Raw genomic sequence first — 27,135 nt, 5'->3', positions numbered from 1 at the left:
AATTGGATAGATAAGAAATATTTATTACGATGTAGTCGTTGGCGGCATGGCCCCTAAAGGAATGGAACTTTATTTATAACTATGCCATATCATACAACAGAATTAGATAGAAGAGAGGTTTTGTCTATCAATAACTGTTTCGGGCCTCAAGATCCAAAAATTTTTTCGTAATATGAAAACCTTATGATAAAGTTACAAAAATATATTGTCCGATATTTCATAAATTTTATCTGAGAAGATTTTTTCATCTTAGTGATTTATAAATAAATGTAGGAGTCTTGTAACAACGCATCAGCTGATTTAAATCATTCTGGCATTTATAATTATCTAAATAACAGCTTTTGACATTTATATTATTTAAAATGTCATTTTCGCAATCATGAAGATAGACATATGTATTTTCATAAAAAACTTGTCGAACTTTTATCATAATTGTTTATATATGTATGTACATAGGTATTTTCTTCCAGTTTTTCTTATAAAGATGGCTACTACATTTGCGAATACGTATAGAGCTCCCTATCCCTTTTGGAAAGACGCTCTGTTGTGTTCCTTTTCCCAAACCGTTTCCATATTAAAACAATTTTGATATTTTTCATGTAAAGCAATATCAAAGAAAACTTTTAAGAAATTAAAGCTAGAAGACACTGAAGTAAATTTATTTAATTCACTATTTGTGAATGCTGGAAGTGAATATTGTTACTTGTTTAATTGTATGTGCAGGATTCAACCATATTGTCATAGCATATTATTCAAGAATGGATTGTAAGGAAGAGTTTGTATGTTTTGTGTAGTGTTTTTTTTTTATCAAATAAAGGTCGCAGAGCCACAAGGTATGTTCGGATTTTAGTAGGCATTTACTTTAAAATGTTAATGTTAAATTTTATAATAAGATAATTATCTGTTTATAAAATTTTCTTTTTGAACAAGAATTTATATCCATTATTTATTCTTGCATTGCCAATAACAGTTTTTATTCAAGGCGACATATTTATATACTAATTATTTTGCTCGCACAAAAATATTCGATATCAAAATAAATATTGTGAAATATTTCGAATTTTTTCACCCTGAAGGATTATCGTATGAAGAAGAATGTTTATTTTACAAATTGTTCGCCCACAATTTTTCATTTAAATTTTCATCATTTAGGCAGTTGTAAGTAACACGCACAATCTTTTGATTCTAATAAAAAATAACTGAAAATGTTTAGTGTTGCGATCGTTACTATGTACTCTAAAAAAATTTATTCCCAATGTCTATTAATCTGCCTTCCCTCCAAACAGGACTTAGAATTACCAAAAACCTAATTAATTATTTGTATATTTACAGATTTCTTATTATTCATAAATATTTTGACTCATAAATGGTAAAGTGTAACAAAAAATCATGAATCAAATAAAAAATATTGGAAGTTCTGAAAATCCAAAACATAACTTCCCAGGCAATAATACTACTTCAGTAAAACGGAATAATCCAACAGAGATAAGTATAAGTTCAACGAAGAAAATTAAATTAGATAATACTGTTTGGAATACTGATGGTATTTTAATTAAGAAACCAGTGAATGAGAGCACCAAGGACGAACATACAAAAAAGAGTTTCAAAAAAGAATCTGTGGTAAAAACTTTTCAAAATTTTCCAAATCAAGATGGTGAAGTATCTGGAGAAAAAGGAAAATCAGCTTTTAATAACATCCGAAATATAACTATCCCATCACCATCGAGTCCACGTAATTCAGAAGACTTTGTGGTTATCTCGTCCAGTGCAGCAGATTATATTGTTGACAAAGATTGTGATAAAAGCACCAGAAATAAGCCTATACCTGAAACAAGTAACACTCTGCTTAATACTAACATAACGGGACGAAAAGAGTTAAATTCCAAATGTTCCGGACAAACGGAAACAGCTGATGTAGGCATATTGCCTTTAAATCAAGAAAGAAATACTAATGAATTTGATGTTGTCATGCTGTCATCTGTACAGGAACAAAAGCCAATACAGCAATTGTCTTTAAGTTCTGATAATAGTCATTCTGGATCGCTATCTCGTGTGGTAGCTTCAGGTGGAAATATTATGCGACCAAGTGCAGTGACTTACACACGTATAACCACTGCAAGTACAATATCCGCCGGCTTACCACAAAATGCAACAGTATTGAATAGAAGGAATATTTCTCCAAATTTGAAGAATCAGCAAGTAATGACGACAAGTAAGAAACTGGCATCGGAGGTTACACAAACTACAGCAAAAGTTTCAATTGGTAATACCACAATATCAGTTCCATTATTAAAGCCTCTAAATTCTTCACAACATGTGCATCAAAGCAACTCAGGATCTTCCGACATTCAGAAACAATCCCAAGCGAATACGCAAACATCTTCACAGCAACTCTCTTCTCAAACGCAAATAAATTTGAGCAAAATTCTGACTACAAAGCAAGGATATAAAGGCAGTCATCCAACTATAGTATCACTTTCACAACTTCAAATTAAACCAGTGTCAACAACAAAATTGGTTCAAACTAAAGTTTTTGGTAAGAAACTACCACAACTTCAGTGTTCAGTAGCAACAAATTCGCAGCCTAATTCAGGACTTGTTACCATTGCCGTATCAAAAGCTAAACCAAATATAGCTCTCAATCAATCGAGTTCAAAAAAAATTAATTTCAAAACAGATTCCGGAGGATTATTACATAATAATGTCAATTTAGAAGATGGATCAAGGGTAACTGACAGTAACGCTGCCATGGACAAAATGGATTTTACAAATGAAAAAGTAGAAACATCTATCAGTGATAGCCATATGCTAGACTCCAATATATCAAAAACTTTAGGTTCCATACAAAATTCACTAAAGATAGTATCTCCAGTCACTGAGGAAATTCCCCTAAATAAAACAGCGGCTACTATTAAAAAAGTTTTAAATCCAAATGTAAATATCTTACCTTTACTGACGCCACTGTCAAAGAATACGGAGCAACAAGGAAACACAAATATTTATCCAGCTGTTAGTATAATTAGACAAAATGTCCCTCAATTAATTACAACATCAGCTACAACCACATGCGTATCCGTTTCAACAGGTGTGTCAGATAATAATGTACAGACAGAATTCCATAGTACAAAGCAAGCAAATCTGAGTAATTTATGTGGAAAATTAAATTCTTCATCCATAATTTCGATTCCAAAAAATATTTCGTTAGTTTTATCGAAAAATAACACCAACCAACAATCGAAAGCGACTATAGTATCTAATTCGGTTAGAAACGCTAACTTAATCGATCAGAAGATAAAAAAAATCAATTTAACAGTTTCAAGTGCCCTTAATGTATCAGCAGTCAGTTCAATGAATACGGTACAGCCTTTTAATACCAGTAATAATTCATCGACACAAAATCACTCACAACATTCACAAGATACAAGTCCAATTAATAAATCTGCTGTTATATCAGTCGCAGTACAGCCTCCTAGTTTACTAAATTCAACTGATCAGAGCCTACTACCTCGTAAAACAGTCAAAGTAACACCCTACACGCTGTCTTCACTGGGCCAACATTTAGATAAGCGATGTAAATCACTTGAAGTACATGAACAAGAGCATCGTCAGAATATTTCACAAAATATCGATATTTTACCTACAAAACGCAACAAATATGAAAATCCTGAGGTCAGTGCAGATGTATTTGAGAGTTTGAACAAAAAAGAAGCTGCTGATAATCCGCATTCCTACGTTGATGCAAAATCCATAAAAAATCTTGACAAGCATGGAAACATTGAACTTAACAAGTCGCCTATAACTGTTCCTAAATCAGAGGATTCCAACAATGTTCTGCTTAAGAAACTTCTTCAAAATTCGAGTAGTTCACAACATCTAAATATACACACGCCCATATCTACAAATATGCTTAACTCAGTTACGAACTCAACACCTGCATCTGTTTGTAGTCAAGTATTATTATCTGCCAGAAAAGTAATTAACGTACGTGCTCCTAGTTTGGGTTTAGTTAGTTCCCTGGAGGCGCAGTTGGCTCGCCCAGTTATACCTCCAGTCCCTACGACAACTGAAGCATCGGTTCAAAGTGAAATTCCAAAATCACAGAAATCTGACACTCAAGAAGATTTATTAACTAAAATCAACAATGAAGTAACAGTATCTCAAAATGACGGTAAAATAAAGTGTGTTCAAGTAATTTCAAAGGAAACGTCATTTGTCTCCAACCCAAACATTAGCCCATTCCCATTAGATGATCCGTGTCGCTCTAAATTAACAGTTACTGGACAGGACCTTGAAAATGACTCGTTTAAAGCAAGTAAAGCTACGTGTGAGAAAAATGATACGCGTAATACATCCCAACAAAACTACTCACATAATACACAGCCAAAAGAATGCAATGGTAACGAGGCGAAAGAAGGAAATTCACTGGGAAATATTTGTCCCTCAAATAAAACGTAAGTAAAAAAATTACTACGACCTAGTTATGGCCAAGGCCTTTGAAAATATATTTAACTATATCAGAGCATAGAGCAATATTACCCAGGCATATAGTATTGTTGTTACAAAATACATTAGTTAACAAGTGTTTCATCTATCACATTTAACGAAGCATTGGTGCGTGAACATACATTTAACGTGATATTTACCTATTCAAGGCAACCGTTATATTGTTGTAAAATTTATAAATTAAACAAAAAGATAGCTGAAATTTTAAATCAAATGAAAAACGCACTATAATTAATGAAAAGGAATTCTATATGAAACATTTATTTTTATATACCTTCTTAATAATGAATTTTATACATATTTGTACGTTTTTAGTTGCTGTTGAATAGACACATGTTGTATCAATATATTATATATTTTAAATTGAAACAGAAACGTGTTACGTATTCTACAATAGGGATTTCAAAAGAATAAATTATTTTCAAAGGCTTTTTATACTCTAGATATAGTATATCACTTCATTGATAATATAGAAAAGTAACTAAAGTTTTGTTTTTGAATAAATGAGATATTGATATGCTTAATTGGATGTATCCAGTATCATTGCATATTAATGACAATAAAGTGGCAGAATAATATTTTTAAATTTTTATTATTATAAATAAGTTTTCGATACCGTAATAATTGTAATTTGTTTTAGTTTTAATTGATGTACTTCGAAAATTCCTTAAAATCGGTGTACTTTTTTTAAATGGTATGACTTTATTTGTTTTAAAAAAGAATACTTCTGTAAATTATTAAATTAGCGATTTAAAATATGTGTATATATATTAAGCATTAATAATATATGTATGTATATCTAAAATTTTTGAAAAAAAATAAGGACCTCAACCATTTGCTCTGGCAGCATAAATAATCAAAATTTGGGCAGTGATGTGTCAACCATTTTCACACCTAGCACTGAGCGGAAAGCAGAGACTAACGTTGAACATTTTTCCAGTTTGGTATCATCTTTTCCGGCTTTGACGGACCCATCAGAAAATGCGGAAAAGAGCGAAAATATAAGAACTAAAGCTAATGTGAATAATCTGTTAGATGCATCTGCGAAGTCAAAAGTGCCATCGAGATATGATAACGAGACACAAAATTCGAATACCCAAGTTAATTTAAAATTGGACAATAAAAGTAATTTAAATGAAAAGAATTTACTGTCTGAATGCAATGATTCCACCAATATTGTATCTATCGATCAGAAGACAATAGCTGTAGATAAAGACATTGAGTCAAGAAAAAAACGGAAAAGAGAATACCAAAAGCAACGCAGGTTGTTGCTAAGTGGTAAGGAGAGTAATGCAAACGCAGTTAACTCTACTACAAATGTACCTGGACCAAAAAAAAGGTCAAGAAAACTTTCCAAAATCGAAGAAGACTATGACAATTTCATTGATAATTTAATGACCCATCTAAAACAAATGAAACCGTTGCAAGTATTGGAACCTTTATTAAATAGAAATTTTCTCGTTTGTAATGCATATGGGTTAAGCAGCAACCTTCCTCGTGGAGTAAGTAGTAAAGAGAATGGCGATCTTTCGCAAACACCTCCGCTTTTAGGGGAGTATGGAAATGCGCATCATTCCAATGCAAGTACCTTATACGATACGGAGTCATTTCTTTCGTCAGAAAACAATAAAGATAAAAAGTTGTCTACAATACAAAATGATTTTTATGACCAGGAATTCTCATCAAATATGCGAAATAATTACAGCGACAGATACTTGCGAGTATGGAGTATTATGAAAGAACGCAACATTGAGTCGTCAGATATTGTAACTAACTGTAGTGTCAATAGTGTCGACATAGTAAATACGATTGGAGAAAAATTCAATATGCTTTCACTACAGCAATTTATTTATCCCGGTTTAGTTGTTATGAATAAAAACAATGAGCATTATGTGGACCGAATGTCACCAGGTATCCCATTTATCGACTCAACATTTAATATGAAAAAAGGTTGCCTTGTAAAAGCGGTAAAGCAAATTGACGGCATTGAAAATGTTAACAAGATTTTACATACTGGAACTGATATCAGGTAACTTGTTACATTTTTTCTTCAAAATATTTCGATTTTATTTACCGTAGCGCAGTACATACATAAATTAAAAAATCATATTCTCCTAAAGTTACTTATTCAAATATGTAGCCTAGAACTTCATTTTAATTTTTTGATAGGACACATTTTAGTTTGGTGATTTTTCACCAATGTTTTAAAAGGCATAATCAATGCCGCAATATCCAGAACTTTTAGTTTTTTATTTAATTTATGGGTATGCTTAGTCATTATCATACCTACTTTCTATCTCTGCAAATAACTTTAGTTTTCTATGCCTCTAAAATAATTAGTATTTTTCTTATATGAATTTAAACTTTGTATTCCTTTTAAAATGAATGTCTGTAATATGCATTATTAATATGTTTATAACAAGAAATTTCATTTTCAGGACGAAACGTGACGAAAGCCAAAACCGAGTGGTTACATTATCCGTTCAATTATCTGCTGTTAATAATATATTTGGGGTACTTAAAGATTTGGCGAATCTGTTGCATATACCAACACCGACAATGTATAAAATAATTGATAAACCAACATTTAATTTATCTCATGACCTTATACCAAAGAATAACATTAAATTGACAACTAAAAGTCAAATAAGTTTACAGCAAGGTGTTATTTGTGGTAGAAAAAAAATTTGCTATAATTGTGGTGCCTCAATTTCAGATTCAAGAATTAAATCTTTTAAAGTACCTTTTTGTGATATGCAAGAAATCCGCCCTTCTACCTTGTCTCCAGATTTATCGCCAATGACCTTGCAGTTCTGTGACAAATATTGTTACGAACACTTCAATAATCCTCATAAGGCTCTTAGCTCAAATGTAAAATCAAAAATTGAAGATGCACAAATAACTTCTGAAAAAAAGTTTTGCGAGGAAAATCTAGCTGCGAACAGATCTATGGCTAATCAAAATAATATATCCAAAAGTTGCATTTACAAACACTACAATGTTAACTGTTTTAAAGAGTCAAATCAAAGAATTAGTCGTGTTTCTGAAAGTGTTACAAATAGCGGTGAAATATGTGTGGAAGAAAATAACGACCAAAATGGATTCGCTGGATGTATCTTAAATAGTTCTATTGAAGATATACGTGAGTGTGTTTTTTGTTATCAACGAGGAGACGGCGTACCCAATGGACCATCGCGGCTACTCAATTTTGATATAGACAAATGGGTACGTATTACCATATTGCACATATCTACGTGCTGGACTTTTTTTTATTTATTTTGCAATAGTAGACAAAGTATATTTACTGAAAATAATATAAAACGGAAGCCAAGCAATAATATTTATTTATAATAATTCTCTATCATTCTAGGTACATTTAAACTGCGCTCTATGGTCCAGCGAAGTGTATGAGACTATAAGCGGTGGCCTTATGAACTTTCCCGCAGCTTTACAGATGGGCCTTAATCAATCGTGTAGCGGATGCCAACAACTCGGTGCCACAGTGCGCTGTTTTAAAAATCGTTGCAATCAAGTTTTTCATTTACCATGTGCAATAAGAGAGCATTGTGTTTTCTATAAAAACAAAACCATACATTGTCAGCAGCATGCAAATCGATTAGAAAAAGAAAATGAATTGTCATGTCTTACCGTTCATAGACGTGTGTTTGTTGAAAGAGACGAAAACAGGCAAGTGGCGACTGTAATGCATCACTCAGAATTAACAAACTTACTTCGAGTTGGTACCTTAATTTTTTTAAATATTGGCCAATTACTTCCTCATCAGTTAGAAGCATTTCACACCATGGATCACATATATCCTGTAGGATACAAAGTAGTAAGTACAACAGTCACAGTTTGAGTAAAATATGAAATTGTATTCCAACGTTATTTCTAGATTCGATTTTACTGGTCGACGAAGAGGCCGAATCGACGTTGTCGATATGTATGCTCAATAAATGAATCTGCTGGTCGCCCTGAATTCCGCATTCAAGTGCAGGAGCCTGGAAGCGAAATCGAGTTGCGTGATTCCTCCCCAAATGCGGTTTGGAAACAAATTTTGACCCCCATCGCATTAATGCGTAAAAACAATAAAGTTGTGCAACTATTCCCTCAATTTATTTCTGGCGAAGATCTGTTTGGATTAACAGAGCCTTCTGTAGTTCGTATTATAGAGAGTTTACCGGGTATAGAAACACTAACAAACTATCGTTTTAAATATGGGAGGAATCCACTATTAGAATTGCCTCTTGCAATAAATCCAAGTGGTGCTGCACGCACCGAGCCAAAGCAGCGACAAATTGTTGCTTGGAGAAAGCCTCATACCCAAAGAACTGGCTCAGCTGCAAATCAACGTATGGCAAATTCTACAACATCTATTGCAGGTGAAATAGCATGCCCCTATAGTAAGCAATTTGTCCACTCGAAAAGTTCGCAATATAAAAAAATGAAACAGGAATGGAGAAATAATGTATACTTGGCAAGGTAAATACTAATTATCACATATTCACATATGTATGTATACTTATATCTGATATGACTTTGATAATATTGATTTCAGATCAAAAATACAAGGGCTTGGTTTATATGCTGCACGCGATATAGAAAAGCATACTATGATAATTGAATATATTGGGGAAGTTATTCGCACCGAAGTGTCAGAAATCAGAGAGAAGCAATATGAAGCAAAGGTATTTAAATATGTCTTTATTAGATTCAAAGATTGTTGTACTAGGAATGAAGAGAGAACTTATATACTTTTACCGTTGCAATATAACATATATTAGAAAAAACTCTCTTTCTTTATTAAAATTTTTTAATATAAGTATGTATATTTGTGTGCATCTAGATATTAAAAATATCCCAACCTTGACCTAGGGGAAAATTTGCTTAAATTTTCTTTAGTTTAACAAAAAACGTTTTGTTTATTAAATAGAACCGAGGAATATATATGTTTCGCCTGGATGAAGATAGAGTTGTCGATGCTACCTTGTCTGGAGGATTAGCGCGTTATATAAATCATGCTTGCAATCCTAACTGTGTAACTGAGACTGTTGATGTTGATCGTGAACTTAGGATAATAATATTTGCTAAGCGAAGGATTAACAGAGGTGAAGAGGTAGTTTATTTTATAATAAAATGTAAGAGATTTATTTTGCCTAATTATATACACATTTTTAGCTGTCTTATGATTATAAATTTGACATTGAAGACGATGCTCATAAGATATCTTGCATGTGTGGTTCTCCTAATTGCAGAAAATGGATGAATTAAGCAGCTATATACATATATGAAGTAAACTATGTTAAGAAAACTCATATCAATGTTGTATAAATTACAATTATTAAAAAATACTTATAGTTAGTTATAAGGTGGGGTATTTAGTACCCTAAATAGTTATCTGTAATCTTGTAACATTATATATAATAAATTAAAGTTGCTTGGAATTTTGTATTTGCAGAATAATCACGATTATTATTTATATGATATAAACCGTCGTTTGTTAAAATATAAAAAAATACTTTCGTCTACAAAACAAAAAAGATATTTTCTACCACATACACATGTTGTCCGTACTTCCGTACAGCCGATAACTTGAGTAAAAATGGAGATATCTCGATATAAGTTGGTACATCTGTTTATTGACATTCTTCCATAATCCGTTTTAATAGATAGTAGGGGGCAAAGTTTTTAAAATATAAATATCAGGTAATCTCACCCATTTTATTAAAAACTACTGGAAGTCCTGTGTATTATATTTCCCCAACTTTCACTATATGACTAAAGCATTAAGAAATATATCTAAACAAAACTTATCATCTAATGTATGGCAAACTCTCGAAAATGTACAAAATCGTTCCATCATATTGTTCGTTTAAATCGTATTATTTATTGTTTTTAAATTTCTTTCGTACATACATACATATTGTATACATGCGATATTCAAAAAATGTCATTAAATTTACATGACTTTGAAAAATTAAAAATTTATATTTTAGGCTTAAACAATTTCAATACTTATCTTTGTTAATCTTTCCTATAATAATTATATATGTATACAAATATTTGTATGTTATATCAGCTGAGATTTTTTCATGTTAGGTCTGTTTATTTACAACAACTAATGAACAATGCTAAATGGTAGCGATATGTGTGCATTCCTTGCCTTGTCATGTAAAATTATTTATAACATTTTTCTATATTCAAAAAAGTTTACATACAATAATTTAGACTTTCTAACTAAACATTTTTGCTGCGAAATGAGCCGCTTTGAATATGCGACCCACATCCTCATGCTAACAATTTGAGAGTATATCTTTCTAAGTTCCCCGAAAAATTTCGCAAAGTTGTATACTTATCTTGCCATCATACATCTACATAAACATATATATGGTGTGGACTACATAACAGTATATATTATTCCTTTGTAGATATTTTATTTCATATTTAGATATATGTACTTACATTTTTCTATACAAACATACGATGTCTATATTTATATTTAGTGTACCTAGCATCTTGCATAATGCATATTAGGTAAACTTATATATATTTAAACATGTGTTCATTTAAATATCCCAGTTGGCGATCAATGCGTGTTGAACTACAATAAAAAATACTATATGTAGAAGGTACGTATTATATAACGTGTGTATGTATATAACTTAAAAATACATAGATATGTATGCATTGATGTTAATGTCATCATATGCCAAATATTGGAATAAGAAATACCTTTTTTTATATTTTGGGCGTTATTTTTTTTGTAATGAATCGGTAAGCTGTTATTATGCAGACGTACATACATATGTAATAGTATATATGTATATGTTTTTTAACTTCTAACTTTTGACATTAAACAATACATCAGTATAAAAACTACATGAATCCATTACACAAATGCACGTATGTACATATACATAATTCAATTGTTTAAGGCAAAACTTTTAAGCCAAGCTCTTACTACACCATTCTTGATTGTAATATTAAACGATAAAGTCGAAAGAATGGGTTGGTTTTCGTTTTCAACACTGCTTGCATTTTTAGAATTAGTAAGTAAAACATTTAAATGTATAAAATGTTAGTTTGTCTATTGAACTTAACTAAATTAATTTCCCATTACGGTGATAATAATAAGTATTATTTATTAAAGTACGTGCGCAATGAGCTTGTTAATTAATGAAACTGATTAATTTGTTAATAAGAGTTGATGAAACAAAAGTTACCCAGGTTTGTTTGAAGATGAAAACCTATGTAGTAAACTACTTTAAACACAAAACCAATATACATATACATATGTGAATACGTAAGAATGTATACATGAGCGTGTACTTATAAATTCATATACATATCTAGACACGAAAATTATAAGAATTTTAAAAAATGTAAGGCTTTATAATTGCACACATCTATTATTGGTTTTAAAGGTGAATACATATGTATTTTTTGTCAATCTGTGTGTTTAAACATATGTATGTACATATGTAGGTCCGAAATGTGTAATAACCTTTCGAAAACCAATAATTGCACACGATGCACCTCATGGTTTGCCATATTAAGGTGCATTATATATTTATACAATATACCATACATAATGCATACATACATCTAATTTTTCGTGAGAGTTTATTGCCTCCCGCATAAAAGTATGTACATAGTTACCTATATTACATAGATGCATATTAAGTATTGTCACGCAAATTAAGCATCAGGTTGTTTTATAATTCTTTTAATTTAAGGTAATATCTTTCGCTGCTTTAATCGCAAAAAAAATAACAGACAGCCAAGGTGAGCAAGTTTTTAAAAGAAACCAAAAATTATCAACTGAATGGAGCTTACTTAATAACTTAAATTGGTCTCAGGCTGGAAACGACTTCAGTATTATAGTTTATGGTGGATACACTTTTATAGCTGGGGTTTTTTTGTTGTCAAGGTAACAGCTTCAACTTTTTATTTAATTATTTCGCATTACTCCGAAACAATTTTTTTTAATAACACAGCTATATACATACATACTAATTCCATGCGTATATTTTAAAATTGGGAATACAGTGAAACTTTTTGATTTGAATTTTATACAAATACGTTTTAAAAAGTAAAACTTAAAAATACTAAGTGTAAAATTACCTCAGATTATATGTCGATAGTCAGGCCTCACTGGACTTTTTGAGTAGTAGTTTTTTGAATAGTGGAACCAAATTAAAAAAAAAAAATATTTTATTTGTATATACTTACATATATATGTCATATATATTTTTTCAGAATGAAAGCAAATAAATTTGAAATGTGTGAGAAAACATTGCTGTACTGTGGCACAATATTTTTCGTGACTCAAGGTGAGCTTCATTTATCTTTCTATATTAAACCATAACAGACAAAAAAAATCTGCAAATTAGCAAAAGTATAAGGTTACATTTTTTGACGACATTATTATTCTACTACAAAGACTTTCGACATAGATGGAAAGAACAGCACTGAGCCGATGAATTCGCCTTGGTTTTCGGATGACCATAAAATCCCACTCAGCACATTTTTTCAAATAACTAATATTTTCAATAACATAAATTTTCAAATTTGGAATTTTATGTAATTTTGCTGTTAATTAAACTTATTTAAAATCAATATATAAATATATATTTCAGCTTGTTTAGTGTTTGGAACTTTGGAGTACATACCAGATGATATTCAAATAAATGCGCTAGTTCTGGGAACATTATCAGTTATCGGATCCTTATTATTCTTTATTGACATTTGCTACAACTCTTCTTTAAAATATGTTGTATCAAGGGCGGTACAAACTGAGACATACTGTTCGCTTTCAAATCAGTTGTCAAGTATTCAACAAAAGCCACCATCATCTTCCCATGCATTAGGTCGAGAAAGCGTTCAAAAAGACTTTTCTGGAAACGAATTATATATTAAACCACTGTCAATAAATTTAAAAAAATGTCAAACAAATAACGGCATACAAATTAAAAATTTAAAACGTGTTTTGCAAACTGATGTATAATGAACATTTTAAAAATTTGTTTTTATTTTCATAAAATGTTATGAAGTCATACTATTTCCAAATTTTCACATACATACAAATGTATAAATTATTTTGTGAGAATTGCAAAATTCGATAATCCCAATCATTTATTAATTAATTGTTACAGATTGCAATTACATATAATGCATGTATATTTAAAAAATCGTATTAATTATTAAATTCATACCACAGTAATATTGAGAATATAAAACACATTTACATTTTTTTTTGTGATAAATATCATATATGAAATGAGATTGTTTAGAAAATTTTATGTGCCAAAAGTATTTTCCCGGGTGATAGAGAGTCTGTCTGTTTGGGAATTTTGCCAAAATCAAAGATTTCTGTAATTTTGAAAGGCACTCTCATCAAGCATTTGTTCTCATTTTATTCAGTCGCCGTCGATCGTTTCAAAAGCGCGATCTTTCCTTAGCTCTTATTTTCGGCTGGGCTAAACATTGTTTCGCAATAAGAAAAATTAAAAATTTTAATTATTGACGCCGAGTAAAAAATTTGTGTAAGTTTTTTAAAAATTGGAAGTAATTTATTGAAAATTTGATGTGCTATTTGTTACGATAAATCCGTAAATGTTAAGTTTTTTTCAGTTTTTAATCTATCGAAAAATAAAGAAATAGTTATTTAAAGTTAAGAGCTCAACCAGTTTCTTGTGATTTTGAAAAAGTGTAAAGTGTAAATTAGTTAATTTTCAAGCAATAATATCTAAGCAACCTGCAAATCTATGACGAGGTTAAAAATTTAATAAAGTTCTTCGAAATTAAATGAAGTCAACAAAAGCTTTTCGTAATGATATATGTCAAGAAAAGATGTATTTCTAAATCTATTATAAAATTAATTATTTTTAGAATACTAAGCATTGAAACGAATTGGAACAGACCATGTGACAGTCTCCTGGGCAACGGTGATAATGCCTATGGATACTCACATTAGCATACGTACATACATGTATATTATACCCGTGCATACATTATAATTCGACTATCATCTCTTCATATTTACCAAGGCATCTATGGAGTTTGCGCAATATTCAAATACTGAATATACCATATTCACAATCTTAGCATTGAAATATTTTACCTTAAAGGCTGATGATAAAATATATGTTAATTTTTAATAGTATTGACGATTAGACTGGCTAAGACTATGTATATTCAACGGTTACTCAAATATTTGGAAATTACCATACATATATTTCACACTGGGTAGATCTATAAATTTTTCCCTTATCATCTTATTTTGTAGTTAAATATTATTTTTAATATATTTGAAATAAACCATTTTGCATATTCTTACTTGCATGAAATGAACATACATACAAATGAATTTGTATGCCCGTCCGTCGTAAAAATATATGTGTATATACATACATATATGCATCAATTCACATATACTTGTACTCTTCAAGGTATTGTGATGAATATATGTAAGTATATTAAAATATAATAGATTTAAAATTCGTTCTTTTATTTAGTGTCGTTTAAAAATTTCGGGTTCTTAAATATTAAATAGGAAACCAGATTTGCTTTTTCTGATTTATTTTTGTAAATAACTTCATTTTATGAATATAAAATGTTCGGAGAATTTTTTTTAACATGTTAAAGAGAATTTTACAAAATAGGAATATACACAGTTTGAAATAAATACGATAAATGAACTTAATTAATTTAAATAATAATTTGTTTCATTTTTTTTATCATCATTTGGGAAACCTTTTTGATGTATTATATGTAATTTTAAAATTTTGCGGTTTTCAATCACATGCATTTTTTCTGAGTGTTTTGCAATTATTTTTTATTAATTGGCAACACTTCAAAAGCCAGCTGTCAGGCCATGCTTCCTCCATATCGTATAACGTTGCGTTCTACACCATTATTCACCATCGCGCTTGTCTTTTTTTTAGTATTTCTCATTACTAAAGTAGCACATAAAATAATACAATTTATGACGATTTAATTAAAACTAAAGTATTTAAGGGTATTAAGTAAATGTACATAGTTCAAAGTGTCGTTTTCTGGTTGCTGGGAATTTGTCAAAAAATAGGAGTGCAGCGGACTACCTCCTGATCTAACCAAGTAAATGCAATTTGGATATAATTTAGAGAAATATGTACGTATGCTCAAAAACTCTCATATTGGACTTAAGGTCTTTTTTTTTGTGGAATTAATGCTCAAAACGTGATCACTAATATTATTTTATTACAATAAATTGTGACAAACGTTTCGTTTTAAAATTATCTATGTATGTATAAGAGTATTTTTAGTTATTTAAGTATTCTTTAGTGCTTTAAATCATGTAATGAAATATATAACTGGACCTTAAAATTTTGATAACATAACAAAGTATGTGAAAATATATAAATTGTTAAATTGTTTCATATTGCATATAAGAAACGAATGGCACAACAGTCCAGAACTAGTATTTTTTTTAAATTCGACATTTTTCGATAAAAAAGTCCACGTCATTCAAATACAGTGAAATCAAATGACCATTTCCAAATGTCATAATTATTGCATCAAATAAACTTAGTTAATATTTTATTTGTTTTAACCAGTGCATAAATACATTTATTTAATGAAGTACTAACAACCCAATATAAAAAGAAGGAATTGCAATGGGTAGCCTGCAGTGTAAAATCCCAATGCTTATTAAAAATGGTTTTTAATCAAATCGTATATAATCAAAGATTAATTGTCTGCAATAAGTTTTAACAAGTCAATGCGTTATTCTTCACATTTCTCATGTCATAATCGTACAAAACTGTTTACATATATGCAATATAATATTGAATTTAAATTTGTATACTAATTTTACAGAATTCCTGCGCGTCGATAATCAGTAACAATGGAAGACGGCCACGCTAAAACCGTCGAACAAGCCTTGAACTTTTTTGGCACAGACTCTGAACGCGGACTTACATTGGAACAAGTTAAAGCCAATCAAAAAAAATATGGTCCAAATGGTAATATTTATTATATGTTTAAATTTTTTTTGTTAAATTTACTAATTGTTCTACTCTTTCTCTTTCAGAGCTGCCTACGGAGGAAGGTATTTAAAGTATATTCTACTAAAAAAATAAATTAATTAACAAAAAAGGAATTTTTTTCAGGAAAAACTATTTGGCAACTTGTTTTAGAACAATTTGACGATCTTCTTGTGAAAATTCTGTTATTGGCCGCTATCATTTCTTTTGTAAGTTTAATTTTCTTTTAAATTCATCTATAATGTGTGTACGTACATATATGTATGTATGCACAAACATATGTTTAGAAATGAATAATTTCAATTATTTGACTGTACTATAAAATTTGATTTCATATTTTTTCAGGTCTTAGCTTTATTTGAAGAGCACGAGGATACATTCACAGCATTTGTAGAACCTTTAGTTATTCTTTTAATTTTGATAGCAAATGCCGTCGTAGGTGTATGGCAAGAACGAAATGCTGAGTCTGCAATCGAGGCCCTCAAAGAATATGAGCCAGAAATGGGTAAAGTAGTTCGTCAAGATAAATCTGGAATTCAGAAAATTAGAGCGAAGGAAATTGTTCCTGGAGATATAGTTGAAGTATCCGTTGGAGATAAAATTCCTGCTGATATTCGACTAACACATATCTACTCCACTACTTTACGAATCGATCAATCAATTTTGACTGGTGAATCGGTGTCTGTTATAAAACACACAGATCCTATTCCTGATCCACGCGCCGTTAACCAGGATAAAAAGAATATTTTATTTTCGGGTACAAATGTGGCAGCTGGTAAAGCTCGAGGCGTGGTCATTGGTACGGGTTTGAATACAGCGATTGGCAAAATTCGCACAGAAATGTCAGAGACAGAGGAAATTAAAACTCCATTACAACAAAAATTGGACGAATTTGGCGAGCAGCTGTCAAAAGTGATTTCTATTATTTGTGTTGCTGTATGGGCAATAAATATTGGTCATTTCAATGATCCCGCTCATGGCGGTTCGTGGATAAAAGGTGCTATATACTACTTCAAGATTGCTGTAGCATTGGCTGTTGCTGCTATTCCAGAGGGTTTACCAGCTGTAATTACAACTTGTTTGGCTTTGGGAACCCGCCGCATGGCAAAAAAAAATGCTATTGTTCGTTCATTGCCATCTGTAGAAACATTAGGTTGTACATCGGTGATTTGCTCAGATAAGACTGGCACATTAACTACAAACCAAATGTCGGTATCAAGAATGTTTATTTTCGAAAAGGTTGAAGGTAGCGACAGTAGTTTCCTCGAGTTTGAACTGACTGGATCAACATATGAACCTTTGGGTGAGCTCTTCTTGGGAGGCCAACGGGTAAAAGCTTCGGAATATGAAGCCCTTCAGGAGTTAGCTACTATTTGTATTATGTGCAATGATTCCGCAATCGATTACAATGAGTTCAAACAATGTTTCGAAAAGGTTGGTGAAGCCACAGAAACGGCTTTAATTGTACTTGCTGAAAAATTGAATCCATTCAGTGTCAATAAGACTGGCCTCGATCGTCGTTCCGCCGCTATTGTTGTGCGTCAAGAAATCGAAACGAAGTGGAAAAAGGAATTCACTCTTGAGTTCTCCCGTGACCGTAAATCAATGTCTTCATACTGTACACCACTGAAAGCATCCCGATTGGGAACTGGTCCAAAATTATTCGTAAAAGGGGCGCCCGAGGGTGTTTTGGAACGTTGTACACATGCACGTGTTGGAACAAGCAAAGTGCCACTGACTTCAACTCTTAAGAGCAAAATTTTGGCTTTGACTGGACAGTATGGTACTGGAAGAGATACTTTGCGTTGTCTTGCTCTAGCTGTAGCGGATAGTCCTATGCGGCCAGATGAAATGGATTTGGGAGATTCCACCAAATTCTATCAATATGAAATAAATTTAACATTTGTTGGTGTCGTGGGTATGTTGGATCCTCCACGTAAAGAAGTTTTCGATTCTATTGTACGTTGCCGAGCAGCAGGCATCCGAGTAATTGTAATAACTGGTGATAACAAGGCAACCGCTGAAGCAATTTGCCGTCGCATCGGTGTTTTCGGTGAAGACGAAGACACTGCTAATAAATCATATTCCGGTCGTGAATTTGATGATCTTTCACCCGCAGAGCAAAAAGCGGCTTGTGGCCGAGCCCGGCTCTTTTCTCGCGTAGAGCCACAACACAAATCAAAAATTGTTGAATATCTACAAAGCATGAATGAAATTTCTGCTATGACTGGTGATGGTGTCAATGATGCCCCTGCTCTTAAGAAAGCTGAAATTGGCATTGCAATGGGTTCAGGTACTGCTGTAGCTAAATCAGCCGCTGAGATGGTGTTGGCTGATGATAACTTCTCATCCATTGTATCTGCTGTTGAAGAAGGTCGTGCTATTTATAATAACATGAAGCAATTTATTCGTTACCTTATTTCTTCAAATATTGGCGAGGTTGTGTCTATCTTTTTAACCGCTGCTTTAGGATTACCCGAAGCTTTGATTCCTGTACAACTATTGTGGGTTAATTTGGTAAGTAATATTCAAAAATTTGCAAATTAAAGAAATTACTAATTAAGCAATGTATGTATATATATACAGGTAACAGATGGTCTTCCAGCAACTGCTCTCGGATTCAATCCCCCTGACTTGGATATTATGGAGAAACCTCCACGCAAAGCCGACGAAGGTCTTATTTCTGGATGGTTGTTCTTCCGGTATTTATTTAAATCTTCATATATATTGTCAATGCATTAAAAATAATAATCTACTTATAGATACATGGCTATTGGTGGTTATGTTGGTGCTGCCACAGTTGGTGCTGCAGCTTGGTGGTTCATCTTTGCTGAGACAGGCCCTCACTTAACCTACTGGCAACTGACACATCATTTGTCATGTACTGGTACAGGAGATGACTTTAAAGGAGTAGACTGTAAGATATTCAGTGATCCTCATGCAATGACCATGGCTTTATCCGTGCTTGTTACAATTGAAATGCTGAACGCTATGAACAGGTAACAAACAAAACCAATATATACAACTAATAATTACTACACAATTCTTTCTTACGCAGCCTTTCAGAAAATCAGTCCCTTATTACTATGCCCCCATGGTGCAATATGTGGCTAATTGGTTCAATGGCTCTGTCCTTCACACTTCATTTTGTTATCCTTTATGTGGAAGTCCTTTCTGTAAGTGTTAAGTATAAAATATTCTCAATATATATATATATATGTATATATATTTGTTTTCTCCTTTTTTTAAGACCGTTTTCCAAGTAACCCCATTGTCAGGGGAAGAGTGGCTAACTGTGATGAAATTTTCAATTCCTGTAGTTTTATTAGATGAAACGCTGAAATTCGTTGCTAGAAAGATTACTGACGGTGAGAGCCCAATTCTAAAAATGCATGGGATTGTTTTGATGTGGGCCGTTTTCTTTGGCCTCTTGTATGCAATGACGCTTTAAATAGTTGGTTTAAATAACTTACATACATACATAATTCTAGCAAAATTAGATAAAATAACTATTTAATTAAAATTCTATACTAATTTCCATATGACATATACATATATATTTAAACTTTAATGCTTTAGCATTACGCTGCTGAAATTAGGAGCTTGGAGAATGTTATTTTTAAATATTTTAAGGTAATTAAACCAATAACAATATAGTAATGCCTACAATGTTTACTAATTTTTTTAAGATCATTAGGGAAAATACTCCAGATTAATTTGCAATAATTAAATGTATGACAAGTTCACAAAATTACTTAGTTGGGAAACTGATAAATTGAGGCATAATATTCTAAAATATTTCAATAAAGCCACACGGAATCTCCAAATATAAAGTTATGAAAGTACAAAATATTCAAATTTTTCGATTGATATTATGTACTTCGCATTTTAATAGTCTGATGGAGTCATACAAAATTATTAATTTAAAATCGCATGAACATGCAATATTTTATTATTAAGGGTTTTTTTTATTAAAGTGATTTAAATTACAATATTTGAGCAAATCGTTCTCAAAGTTCAAATCAAAATTTCTACCGATTAAATAGCAATGTACTTATACTAATAAATTTGTGTTTCTATTATGATACATATATTTTTAATAACTATTTTTGTTACGCTGAATTATTCGATGCTAAAAAAAAGGAATTCTGGTTTGCTCTCGAACGATAATTTGTCGTTGTTTGATAAACAAATAACTCTTGCCAATAAGGTCTGAAATTATGCTAACATTAACACCATATCAAATGACTGAATTGCAAATACCTTATATTTTTTACAATCTTAAATCGGAGTTAAGCTTTCTTTGTATTTATCGTTGTTTTAAAATGTACAATAACCCGGTTCATAAGTTAGACTTACGAATAATTTTCTGAAAGCATATTTTTTCGCTGCATTGAGGGCGTTTTAAGTTTTATAATTTTCAGGTGCCATGCTGTCTTAACAAAAAGTGCGCAATTTCTGTACGTGCCTCTGCTGCTTGCCCAAATTAAAATACTCAACATAATACCAACCAAAATACATCTATAATTTTCAATTCCACTTTTTAGTCAACCCCACGTTCCACTAAAAAAAAGAGTCTGCTGTATAATATTTCAAATAAGAAAAAGAACAATGACAAATTCATATGTGATGCAATCTGCTTAACCGGTCCTCCAACAATCACGGATGAAAACCATACATTACCCACTATCTATGATTCCTGACCATTTAAAAAGATGCCTTGCTATGGTTTAATAAATATCCCTTTGCATTAAACATTGATTTGTAAAATATTAATTAATTTTATTATGTAAGACGCCACGATTTAAACGACACCCAAATATCAAATACCCAAAAATTACACTGAAGTTTATTTATACCGTTAAGTTCTATTTACAGCTTCCCATCCAAGACTTTTTCCGAGGCTTTAAACAATATTTGAGATTTTTGATGTGAAATCTTATATGCTTTGCATATATTTCACATTTACGCATTTATATTTATTTATTAATCTGAAAAATAATTAATTTTAGTTCCTGACGTCATTATCGATAAATGGTAAGCAGGAGATGACCAATGTTTTCAAATCCACTCGCAAAAAAGCGGAATGCTACACACATCTTAGTCTACAAGTTGAAAATAAAAATATCGATATCCTTAAGATATTAAAAAATTTAAAAAATGATTTTGTTTAAAATTAGCAATGTGATTCTCATGGATTGTGCAATAAAAAAACGTACAACAACCAATTACATCTGTTGAATTTTTATTTTATCCAAGCATATACACAAATTATATTAAATTCGTTACCAAACAAAAAAGCCTATTTACAATTTACGTTAACTTAATATATATGGGTTTTTAAGAACGTGAACGCATATACACCATTTACTGATTTATTCTTTTTTATGTTTCCTAAGTTGCATATGCTCAGAAATTCGTGGAACTACTTCAGTAAAGATTATCGTTCCGAAAAAAACCAGTCCCGTACCAATCCAATGGTAAATTGTAAACGGATTTTTAAAATATATAATAGAAAAAAGCAATGATACAAACTTCCTCAATGTTACGACAAGCGTAACTGTTAATGAAGCACACTCAGTTGTTAAAATATATACCGATCTTATACAAAGATACTGCGTAATAACGTTGCACATTAAATAAAATATCATTTGAGGAATTTCAACATTAAACCCAATCATAGAAATTATTGGTAATGCCATTGGTTCACTATCTGTAGCAATACTGAAATGTTCCCAAATGTTTTTGTATATAAAAATGAAACCAGGTAAGGGAATCAAGTGCTGTAAAAGAACAATAATAATAATTAAGTGACTTATTTTGTCTGTATGAACTTTACCGTAAAGAAGAGAGCCTCTTGAGGATATTTGCCAAATTTCTTGTACAGAGTTTCCTGACAAATGCCCATATATGCAGATATAAAAAGAGCAATGGAGAGTAAACCTATCCCAAGAGTCCATATAAAGAAGTCGGAATATCCAACATCCAGGGCCTCTGTTGGTTTGATAGTGGCACTTTTCTAAATAACAAAAAGTTTAATTCTTATAATCTAGTAGTAAATTATTAAAAAACGGTGTTCATACGAAAATGTAGCTTAGGTCGGATATGAAGTAATAGTAAACTCGATTTAAGATTCACGCGAAAAGATCCAATAAAGGAGGGAATATGAAAACATTTTAACTGACAGTAAACTAATTTTGCCTTACCATCTACTCCATACCGACTTTACATCGATATATACATATATTATGATATAGGGTCTCATATGAAAAAAATTGTTTACACTTACCACACTACTTCCCGAAATAATTGTACACAACACAATTCCAGCGGTTATCATGAAAACGGATAAATACTTCGAGAAAAGATAATTCTTTTTCAAAATAATTATTCCCATTATCATGTTAGCAATAAGTGATCCCTGCAACATTTTAAGCGGAAATCAATATTGGTATGGTATTTATTAGCTTTTAGGCTATTTAAATTTACTTACAGCCCTAAATATCATATGTAAAGGCATTGGTATATTGAAGTCAAACGCAAAGTTGTTGGCCACACTTGTTACAAAAAACAGAATCACAAGAAGGGAGTAATTACGCAGAGGTATTTTGGGCACAAAATCGCGAGACGCAATTATATGTACTAACCCTTCAAGAGCAATAAACAGAAACTGTGAAAATGTTATAAGATTCCCAGCTCCGGGATCTTCTCTGAAAGTAGAGATTAGTTAGGTCAATTATTAAAATAAGGTTATCTGAAATATAAAAGTGTGCTCACGAAAACTTACTTTACAAGATACTCTAGAAACACAACATTGCTGCAGCATCCCACAAACACGCATATTACAGCCGTAAGTGCTTTGATATTCATTTTTTTAAAGATCTGAAAAGGAAGTGATTATTAAACCTTCATGTATATTAGTATTTGATTGCAAACTACGAAAGAAAGAAATTTAAATGAAAGACGAAAACATTAAATAGCTTTTATTTAGTTCATGTCAATCGTTGGAAGATGGAAAGTCATAATAAAAGTCCTTTATTTATAATTAAATAAAGAGCATAAGCGAATCTAAAATACTATCTAGTGGTTAAAACTTTGAGATATAGAATTTGAACAAAACTTCAAAATAGAGCTCTTATAAAGGACCGAATTAGAGGAAAATACGTGTACCGCTACTATCAGCAACTAGATACAAATTTGATAAGTGTGCTGCGTGCAACGAATCCCCTTTGCATGACCAACGAATCCAACACTCCCCTCCTTATGATTCGACCGCTTCGACACAGCCGGCTTCCTTTCCCGCCCGAATGGAAACGAACTTGAACCTTACCGCTCAACCGAGATTTAGATAACGACTACAACAACTTAATATACATATATCCGTCCGCCTACAAATTTGTATGGCGCCCTTTGAAACATTATTGCCTCTCATTGTTATTAAACTCATCATGCAACTTGTGAAGCATGTCATGTAATGCAATGCAATGCATTCATCTATTTGGCCGCCACAACACCTCAATTTTCATTTAAATTATTTATATATTCATCTCTTGAATAATTGAAAAACAAAGTTAATAAAACTTATTCCTAACCCACACAAATATGTATCTCAAATTATATAGTAATTTTTTTACAAGAACTACATATAGTAAATATTATATAACTTACTAGTTGAAATAAACTATTTAAAAATAAGAGAAAATTACTTTAAATCAGAATGTCTTCGTCCACGTCGCACCTGAAGTAAAAGAAATTTAATAATTTTAATAAGAAATATTTTGGGAATTCATCTTATTATCTTTTACATTTGCATGGATGCCATATTTTGTTAATAATGTTGGTGTTTCTTTAATAAAAAAGCAAAGATTTTTAATTTTCGTTTAATTCTAATTAAATATAAGATCTATCCATTCTACGTAACTGATTTCCATATTTCCACAGAGAATGAAGATTGAACCTTCTCTATATTTCTACATTCTTTGTGCATTACACACACAAAATAGATGGTGAAATTAAAATTTCCACAATCAGGCTCAATGGCAACTATGAAAAGAATTTCTAAACGCGAAGTAATGCTGACTTGCATAGCGCCGAAATGTTACGAATAAGAGCATAAAGCGTGTTATCCATTGTATAAACCTATATAGATTTACTTATTTTATATACATATAGGTTTATACAAACCTGTATAGATCTATATATTTTCTATATAGCTTTGTATAACCTATATAGATTTATATATTATATATGTACATCATATGTAAGTATTTTTTCTATATAGGTTTACACACTATCAACGCGATGTTTTCGTCTTTCCTCGTCGCTCTTACTTTGACTTTTAATATTAAACGTTCTCTGGTATATGTTTCAAAAGGTTCACGATGCAGAGAATGTAAGAATATTTCACTTTTCCTGTGGTATAAACGAAAGCGTGTATCTCCATAGAACATTATTATCGTGTTTCCAACCACCTCCAGTTAGGTCACCTTGTGACTTCCAAATAAAATCAAATCTAGGCACGAGAGTCACCTAATCACGAGCCAAATAACTACTGCATCCCCTAAAGTCATCGTATGACTTCGAAATCACGCATATCGAGCCGCGAGATTCACTTAAGCACTGGGCAGACACGGTGACTGTTTTACTTAAATAGAGCCAACTGGCTGTCAATTTCGCGTGAGTTCACCTGATGACTTTTTGATGTGTGAGAGTCACCTAAGCACTGGCCAAGTACCGTGTCCGATTATCTTTTATGGACTTAGCTTTCCCTGAACTTACCTTGGGATTTCTAAATCAAATCACTTCTATGGTGCGAGCCAGGAAGGAAACCTAAGCACTGACCAGGCACGATGTCTGATTTTCTTTTATAAAGCTAACTTTCCCTGCACTCATCTTGTGACTTCCAAATCACATCACTTCGAGGCACGAGTCAGCTAAGCACTGTCCAGTCAATGAGACAGTTTTACTTACATAGAGCCACCTGGCTGTTAGGTTCGCCTCATGGCTTTTAAATCATGTCACATTGAGGTGTGAGACTCTCCTAAGCACTGGCCAAGTGCCGTGTCCGATTATCTTTAACGAATATAGCTTTCCCTGGCCTTACCTTGTGATTTCCAAATCACATCACTTTTGGGCACGAGTCACCTAAGCACTGACCAGGAAAGGTTCGTGCTTTTTTTTATAGAGGCAGCTGGCAGCCAGTTTCGCGTGAGGTAATTTCATGACTTTTGAATGTGATTCTTCTGGCGCTTGTTTTTTTTTAATAGAGCCAGCTGGCAGCTGAAGTCACTTCATGACTTTTGAATGATGCGATTTCTCTGATTGAAAATCCCCTTACTAACAATGGGAAGATAAATTGTAACACCTGGGCTCTTATATGTTACAATGGAGAGTTTATAAATTATAGGAGCACACACATATTACCGAAAACGTACATATGATATTGTAAATAACATTATCCTAACCTCACTGCAAGTCTTAGATTGGTTTCATTTTTGATAAAAAAAAATGGAATGCAAACTGAGGAAGCATTAGGTCCCGATCAGCATTATCAACTATTTTCCTACAATCCAAGGATCAAGCAAAATAAATAAAAATTGGCAAATTATATACAAGCGTTATCACGTTTTTAGAAGAGCTTTCGTAGTTTAAAATATGTTATTGTGTCTTGTTCTACACACTTCGGGAATTATATTTAAAATACTCAAATATATCTCACAAATTATTCGTTTTTTTAATGAACTTTTATTGAATTTATATAGTGCGCTGCATTACCGCAAACAACTAATAAAAGATTCATTTACAGCTTCAACTTTGTGCGTCTCCAGTGGCGTCTCTTTGCATTGTATCTGTAAGAAGAAGAATGGAAACATTTTAACTTTGTCTTCAAAAAATTTTAGAGATTCACAAAAAAATTTTACCTAATTGTATTTCCAGTACGTAAACGTATCCACTGAGGAACCGAACGGTTCTGCTTCAGCTTCTTAGCAAGCTTTTGTTTAATCCTGAAAGATTTATGCGCCGCCTGAAACAATATAACATCAATAACTCCTGGGTATAAATTTATTTTATAAATGTGAATTGATGTATGAAATTTAAACGGATTGGTCACTAACCATTCTGTGCACTTTGCCTTACAAGTGAGAAAAGAACGAAAAGAACGAAAACACAAATTAGTGATAGGAGTGAAGAGTTATTGAAATCTTTTTTATCGATAACTTAGTACTGCCAGATGACCTTTATATTTTTTTGCAATCTGATGTGGCTTAAGGTGGCCACACACGACATAGAATAAAGTTGTAAGTAATAAAAGATATACTACTTGTGTGATCTAAGTTCTTTTTTTTTTAAACAAAGTACGGAATGGGAGTTTTACATTTGCAATGCAAACAGACCGAACACTATTTAAAATTGTTAACAATTGAAAAAGATTTTAAGTGTTGGCACCCACTGTATCATTGCTCGCTGCTGCATGTTATTTTCTATGCTAATTCTTAACCAAACTCCTTTCCTAACCAAATTTTTATATGTTTTTCTATTTCATTTTGACAGGCTTATCAAACTTTGTAAAATCTGCATTACCTTTAATAGAATTTACTTTATATAC

At 31.7% G+C, this 27,135-nt stretch overlaps 5 protein-coding genes and 1 long non-coding RNA gene across 15 annotated transcripts; 3 read left to right on the top strand and 3 right to left on the bottom strand.

Moving 5' to 3' along the window:
* Window positions 1-589: 589 nt before the first annotated feature.
* LOC126757421 (histone-lysine N-methyltransferase trr) lies at window positions 590-9,966 on the top strand. 3 transcript variants are annotated; one of them, XM_050471323.1, is made up of 9 exons: window positions 590-765; window positions 1,333-4,451; window positions 5,327-6,532; window positions 6,942-7,728; window positions 7,874-8,338; window positions 8,399-8,985; window positions 9,062-9,191; window positions 9,437-9,619; window positions 9,682-9,966. In XM_050471323.1, the coding sequence occupies exons 2-9, from the start codon at window positions 1,390-1,392 to the stop codon at window positions 9,772-9,774; spliced, it is 6,513 nt and encodes a 2,170-aa protein (XP_050327280.1). In that variant the 5' UTR covers window positions 590-765; window positions 1,333-1,389; the 3' UTR covers window positions 9,775-9,966. The 3 variants fall into 3 exon arrangements, with proteins under 3 accessions (XP_050327280.1, XP_050327281.1, XP_050327279.1); XM_050471324.1 differs by having other exon boundaries at window positions 590-833; window positions 5,444-6,532; XM_050471322.1 differs by having other exon boundaries at window positions 590-833.
* Window positions 9,967-10,116: 150 nt separating this feature from the next.
* On the bottom strand, window positions 10,117-12,767 carry LOC126757423 (uncharacterized). The gene is made up of 2 exons (XR_007666737.1): window positions 12,628-12,767; window positions 10,117-11,104 (listed from the first exon to the last, which is right to left on the bottom strand). It is a non-coding gene; the product is annotated as an uncharacterized LOC126757423 (long non-coding RNA).
* On the top strand, window positions 11,495-13,573 carry LOC126757422 (uncharacterized). Its single transcript, XM_050471325.1, has 4 exons — window positions 11,495-11,552; window positions 12,240-12,433; window positions 12,763-12,836; window positions 13,143-13,573. The coding sequence occupies exons 1-4, from the start codon at window positions 11,508-11,510 to the stop codon at window positions 13,508-13,510; spliced, it is 681 nt and encodes a 226-aa protein (XP_050327282.1). The 5' UTR covers window positions 11,495-11,507; the 3' UTR covers window positions 13,511-13,573.
* A 341-nt stretch (window positions 13,574-13,914) lies between these two features.
* On the top strand, window positions 13,915-21,760 carry LOC126757374 (calcium-transporting ATPase sarcoplasmic/endoplasmic reticulum type). 6 transcript variants are annotated; one of them, XM_050471232.1, is made up of 10 exons: window positions 13,915-14,048; window positions 16,363-16,508; window positions 16,577-16,594; window positions 16,656-16,738; window positions 16,875-19,046; window positions 19,116-19,231; window positions 19,292-19,528; window positions 19,588-19,705; window positions 19,780-19,897; window positions 21,542-21,760. In XM_050471232.1, the coding sequence occupies exons 2-10, from the start codon at window positions 16,391-16,393 to the stop codon at window positions 21,568-21,570; spliced, it is 3,009 nt and encodes a 1,002-aa protein (XP_050327189.1). In that variant the 5' UTR covers window positions 13,915-14,048; window positions 16,363-16,390; the 3' UTR covers window positions 21,571-21,760. The 6 variants fall into 6 exon arrangements, with proteins under 6 accessions (XP_050327189.1, XP_050327190.1, XP_050327191.1 ...); XM_050471233.1 differs by lacking the exon at window positions 21,542-21,760 and adding an exon at window positions 21,077-21,369; XM_050471234.1 differs by lacking the exon at window positions 21,542-21,760 and adding an exon at window positions 20,109-20,381.
* LOC126757375 (UDP-xylose and UDP-N-acetylglucosamine transporter) lies at window positions 21,758-24,273 on the bottom strand. 3 transcript variants are annotated; one of them, XM_050471236.1, is made up of 6 exons: window positions 24,236-24,273; window positions 23,317-23,411; window positions 23,023-23,239; window positions 22,819-22,950; window positions 22,369-22,548; window positions 21,758-22,312 (listed from the first exon to the last, which is right to left on the bottom strand). In XM_050471236.1, the coding sequence occupies exons 2-6, from the start codon at window positions 23,397-23,399 to the stop codon at window positions 21,905-21,907; spliced, it is 1,020 nt and encodes a 339-aa protein (XP_050327193.1). In that variant the 5' UTR covers window positions 23,400-23,411; window positions 24,236-24,273; the 3' UTR covers window positions 21,758-21,904. The 3 variants fall into 3 exon arrangements, with proteins under 3 accessions (XP_050327193.1, XP_050327192.1, XP_050327194.1); XM_050471235.1 differs by having other exon boundaries at window positions 24,198-24,267; XM_050471237.1 differs by lacking the exon at window positions 24,236-24,273 and adding an exon at window positions 23,700-23,869.
* Window positions 24,274-26,250: 1,977 nt separating this feature from the next.
* On the bottom strand, window positions 26,251-26,758 carry LOC126757083 (60S ribosomal protein L39). The gene is made up of 3 exons (XM_050470677.1): window positions 26,645-26,758; window positions 26,450-26,553; window positions 26,251-26,377 (listed from the first exon to the last, which is right to left on the bottom strand). Exons 1-3 carry the CDS (start codon window positions 26,645-26,647, stop codon window positions 26,329-26,331), a joined length of 156 nt encoding a protein of 51 aa, XP_050326634.1. The 5' UTR covers window positions 26,648-26,758; the 3' UTR covers window positions 26,251-26,328.
* Window positions 26,759-27,135: the final 377 nt, after the last annotated feature.

Source organism: Bactrocera neohumeralis, chromosome 4, assembly GCF_024586455.1.
Source record: "Bactrocera neohumeralis isolate Rockhampton chromosome 4, APGP_CSIRO_Bneo_wtdbg2-racon-allhic-juicebox.fasta_v2, whole genome shotgun sequence".
Classification (NCBI taxonomy): domain Eukaryota; kingdom Metazoa; phylum Arthropoda; class Insecta; order Diptera; family Tephritidae; genus Bactrocera; species Bactrocera neohumeralis.
This window is presented reverse-complemented; position numbering and strand designations above follow the sequence as displayed.

Coding starts and splice junctions, on each gene's coding strand:
- LOC126757421 (XM_050471323.1), top strand. CDS start 1,390: ATGAATCAAATAAAAAATATTGGAAGTTCTGAAAATCCAAAACATAAC. Junction 8,986..9,061: donor AATAATGTATACTTGGCAAG/GTAAATACTAAT, acceptor TATTGATTTCAG/ATCAAAAATACAAGGGCTTG. Junction 9,192..9,436: donor AGAAGCAATATGAAGCAAAG/GTATTTAAATAT, acceptor TTTATTAAATAG/AACCGAGGAATATATATGTT.
- LOC126757422 (XM_050471325.1), top strand. CDS start 11,508: ATGGGTTGGTTTTCGTTTTCAACACTGCTTGCATTTTTAGAATTA. Junction 12,434..12,762: donor GGGGTTTTTTTGTTGTCAAG/GTAACAGCTTCA, acceptor ATATTTTTTCAG/AATGAAAGCAAATAAATTTG. Junction 12,837..13,142: donor AATATTTTTCGTGACTCAAG/GTGAGCTTCATT, acceptor TATATATTTCAG/CTTGTTTAGTGTTTGGAACT.
- LOC126757374 (XM_050471229.1), top strand. CDS start 16,391: ATGGAAGACGGCCACGCTAAAACCGTCGAACAAGCCTTGAACTTTTTT. Junction 19,047..19,115: donor AACTATTGTGGGTTAATTTG/GTAAGTAATATT, acceptor ATATATATACAG/GTAACAGATGGTCTTCCAGC. Junction 19,529..19,587: donor ATGCTGAACGCTATGAACAG/GTAACAAACAAA, acceptor TTTCTTACGCAG/CCTTTCAGAAAATCAGTCCC.
- LOC126757375 (XM_050471236.1), bottom strand. CDS start 23,399: ATGAATATCAAAGCACTTACGGCTGTAATATGCGTGTTTGTGGGATGC. Junction 23,240..23,316: donor TTTCTAGAGTATCTTGTAAA/GTAAGTTTTCGT, acceptor CTCTACTTTCAG/AGAAGATCCCGGAGCTGGGA. Junction 22,313..22,368: donor AAGAGGCTCTCTTCTTTACG/GTAAAGTTCATA, acceptor GTTCTTTTACAG/CACTTGATTCCCTTACCTGG.
- LOC126757083 (XM_050470677.1), bottom strand. Junction 26,378..26,449: donor CGTACTGGAAATACAATTAG/GTAAAATTTTTT, acceptor TTCTTCTTACAG/ATACAATGCAAAGAGACGCC.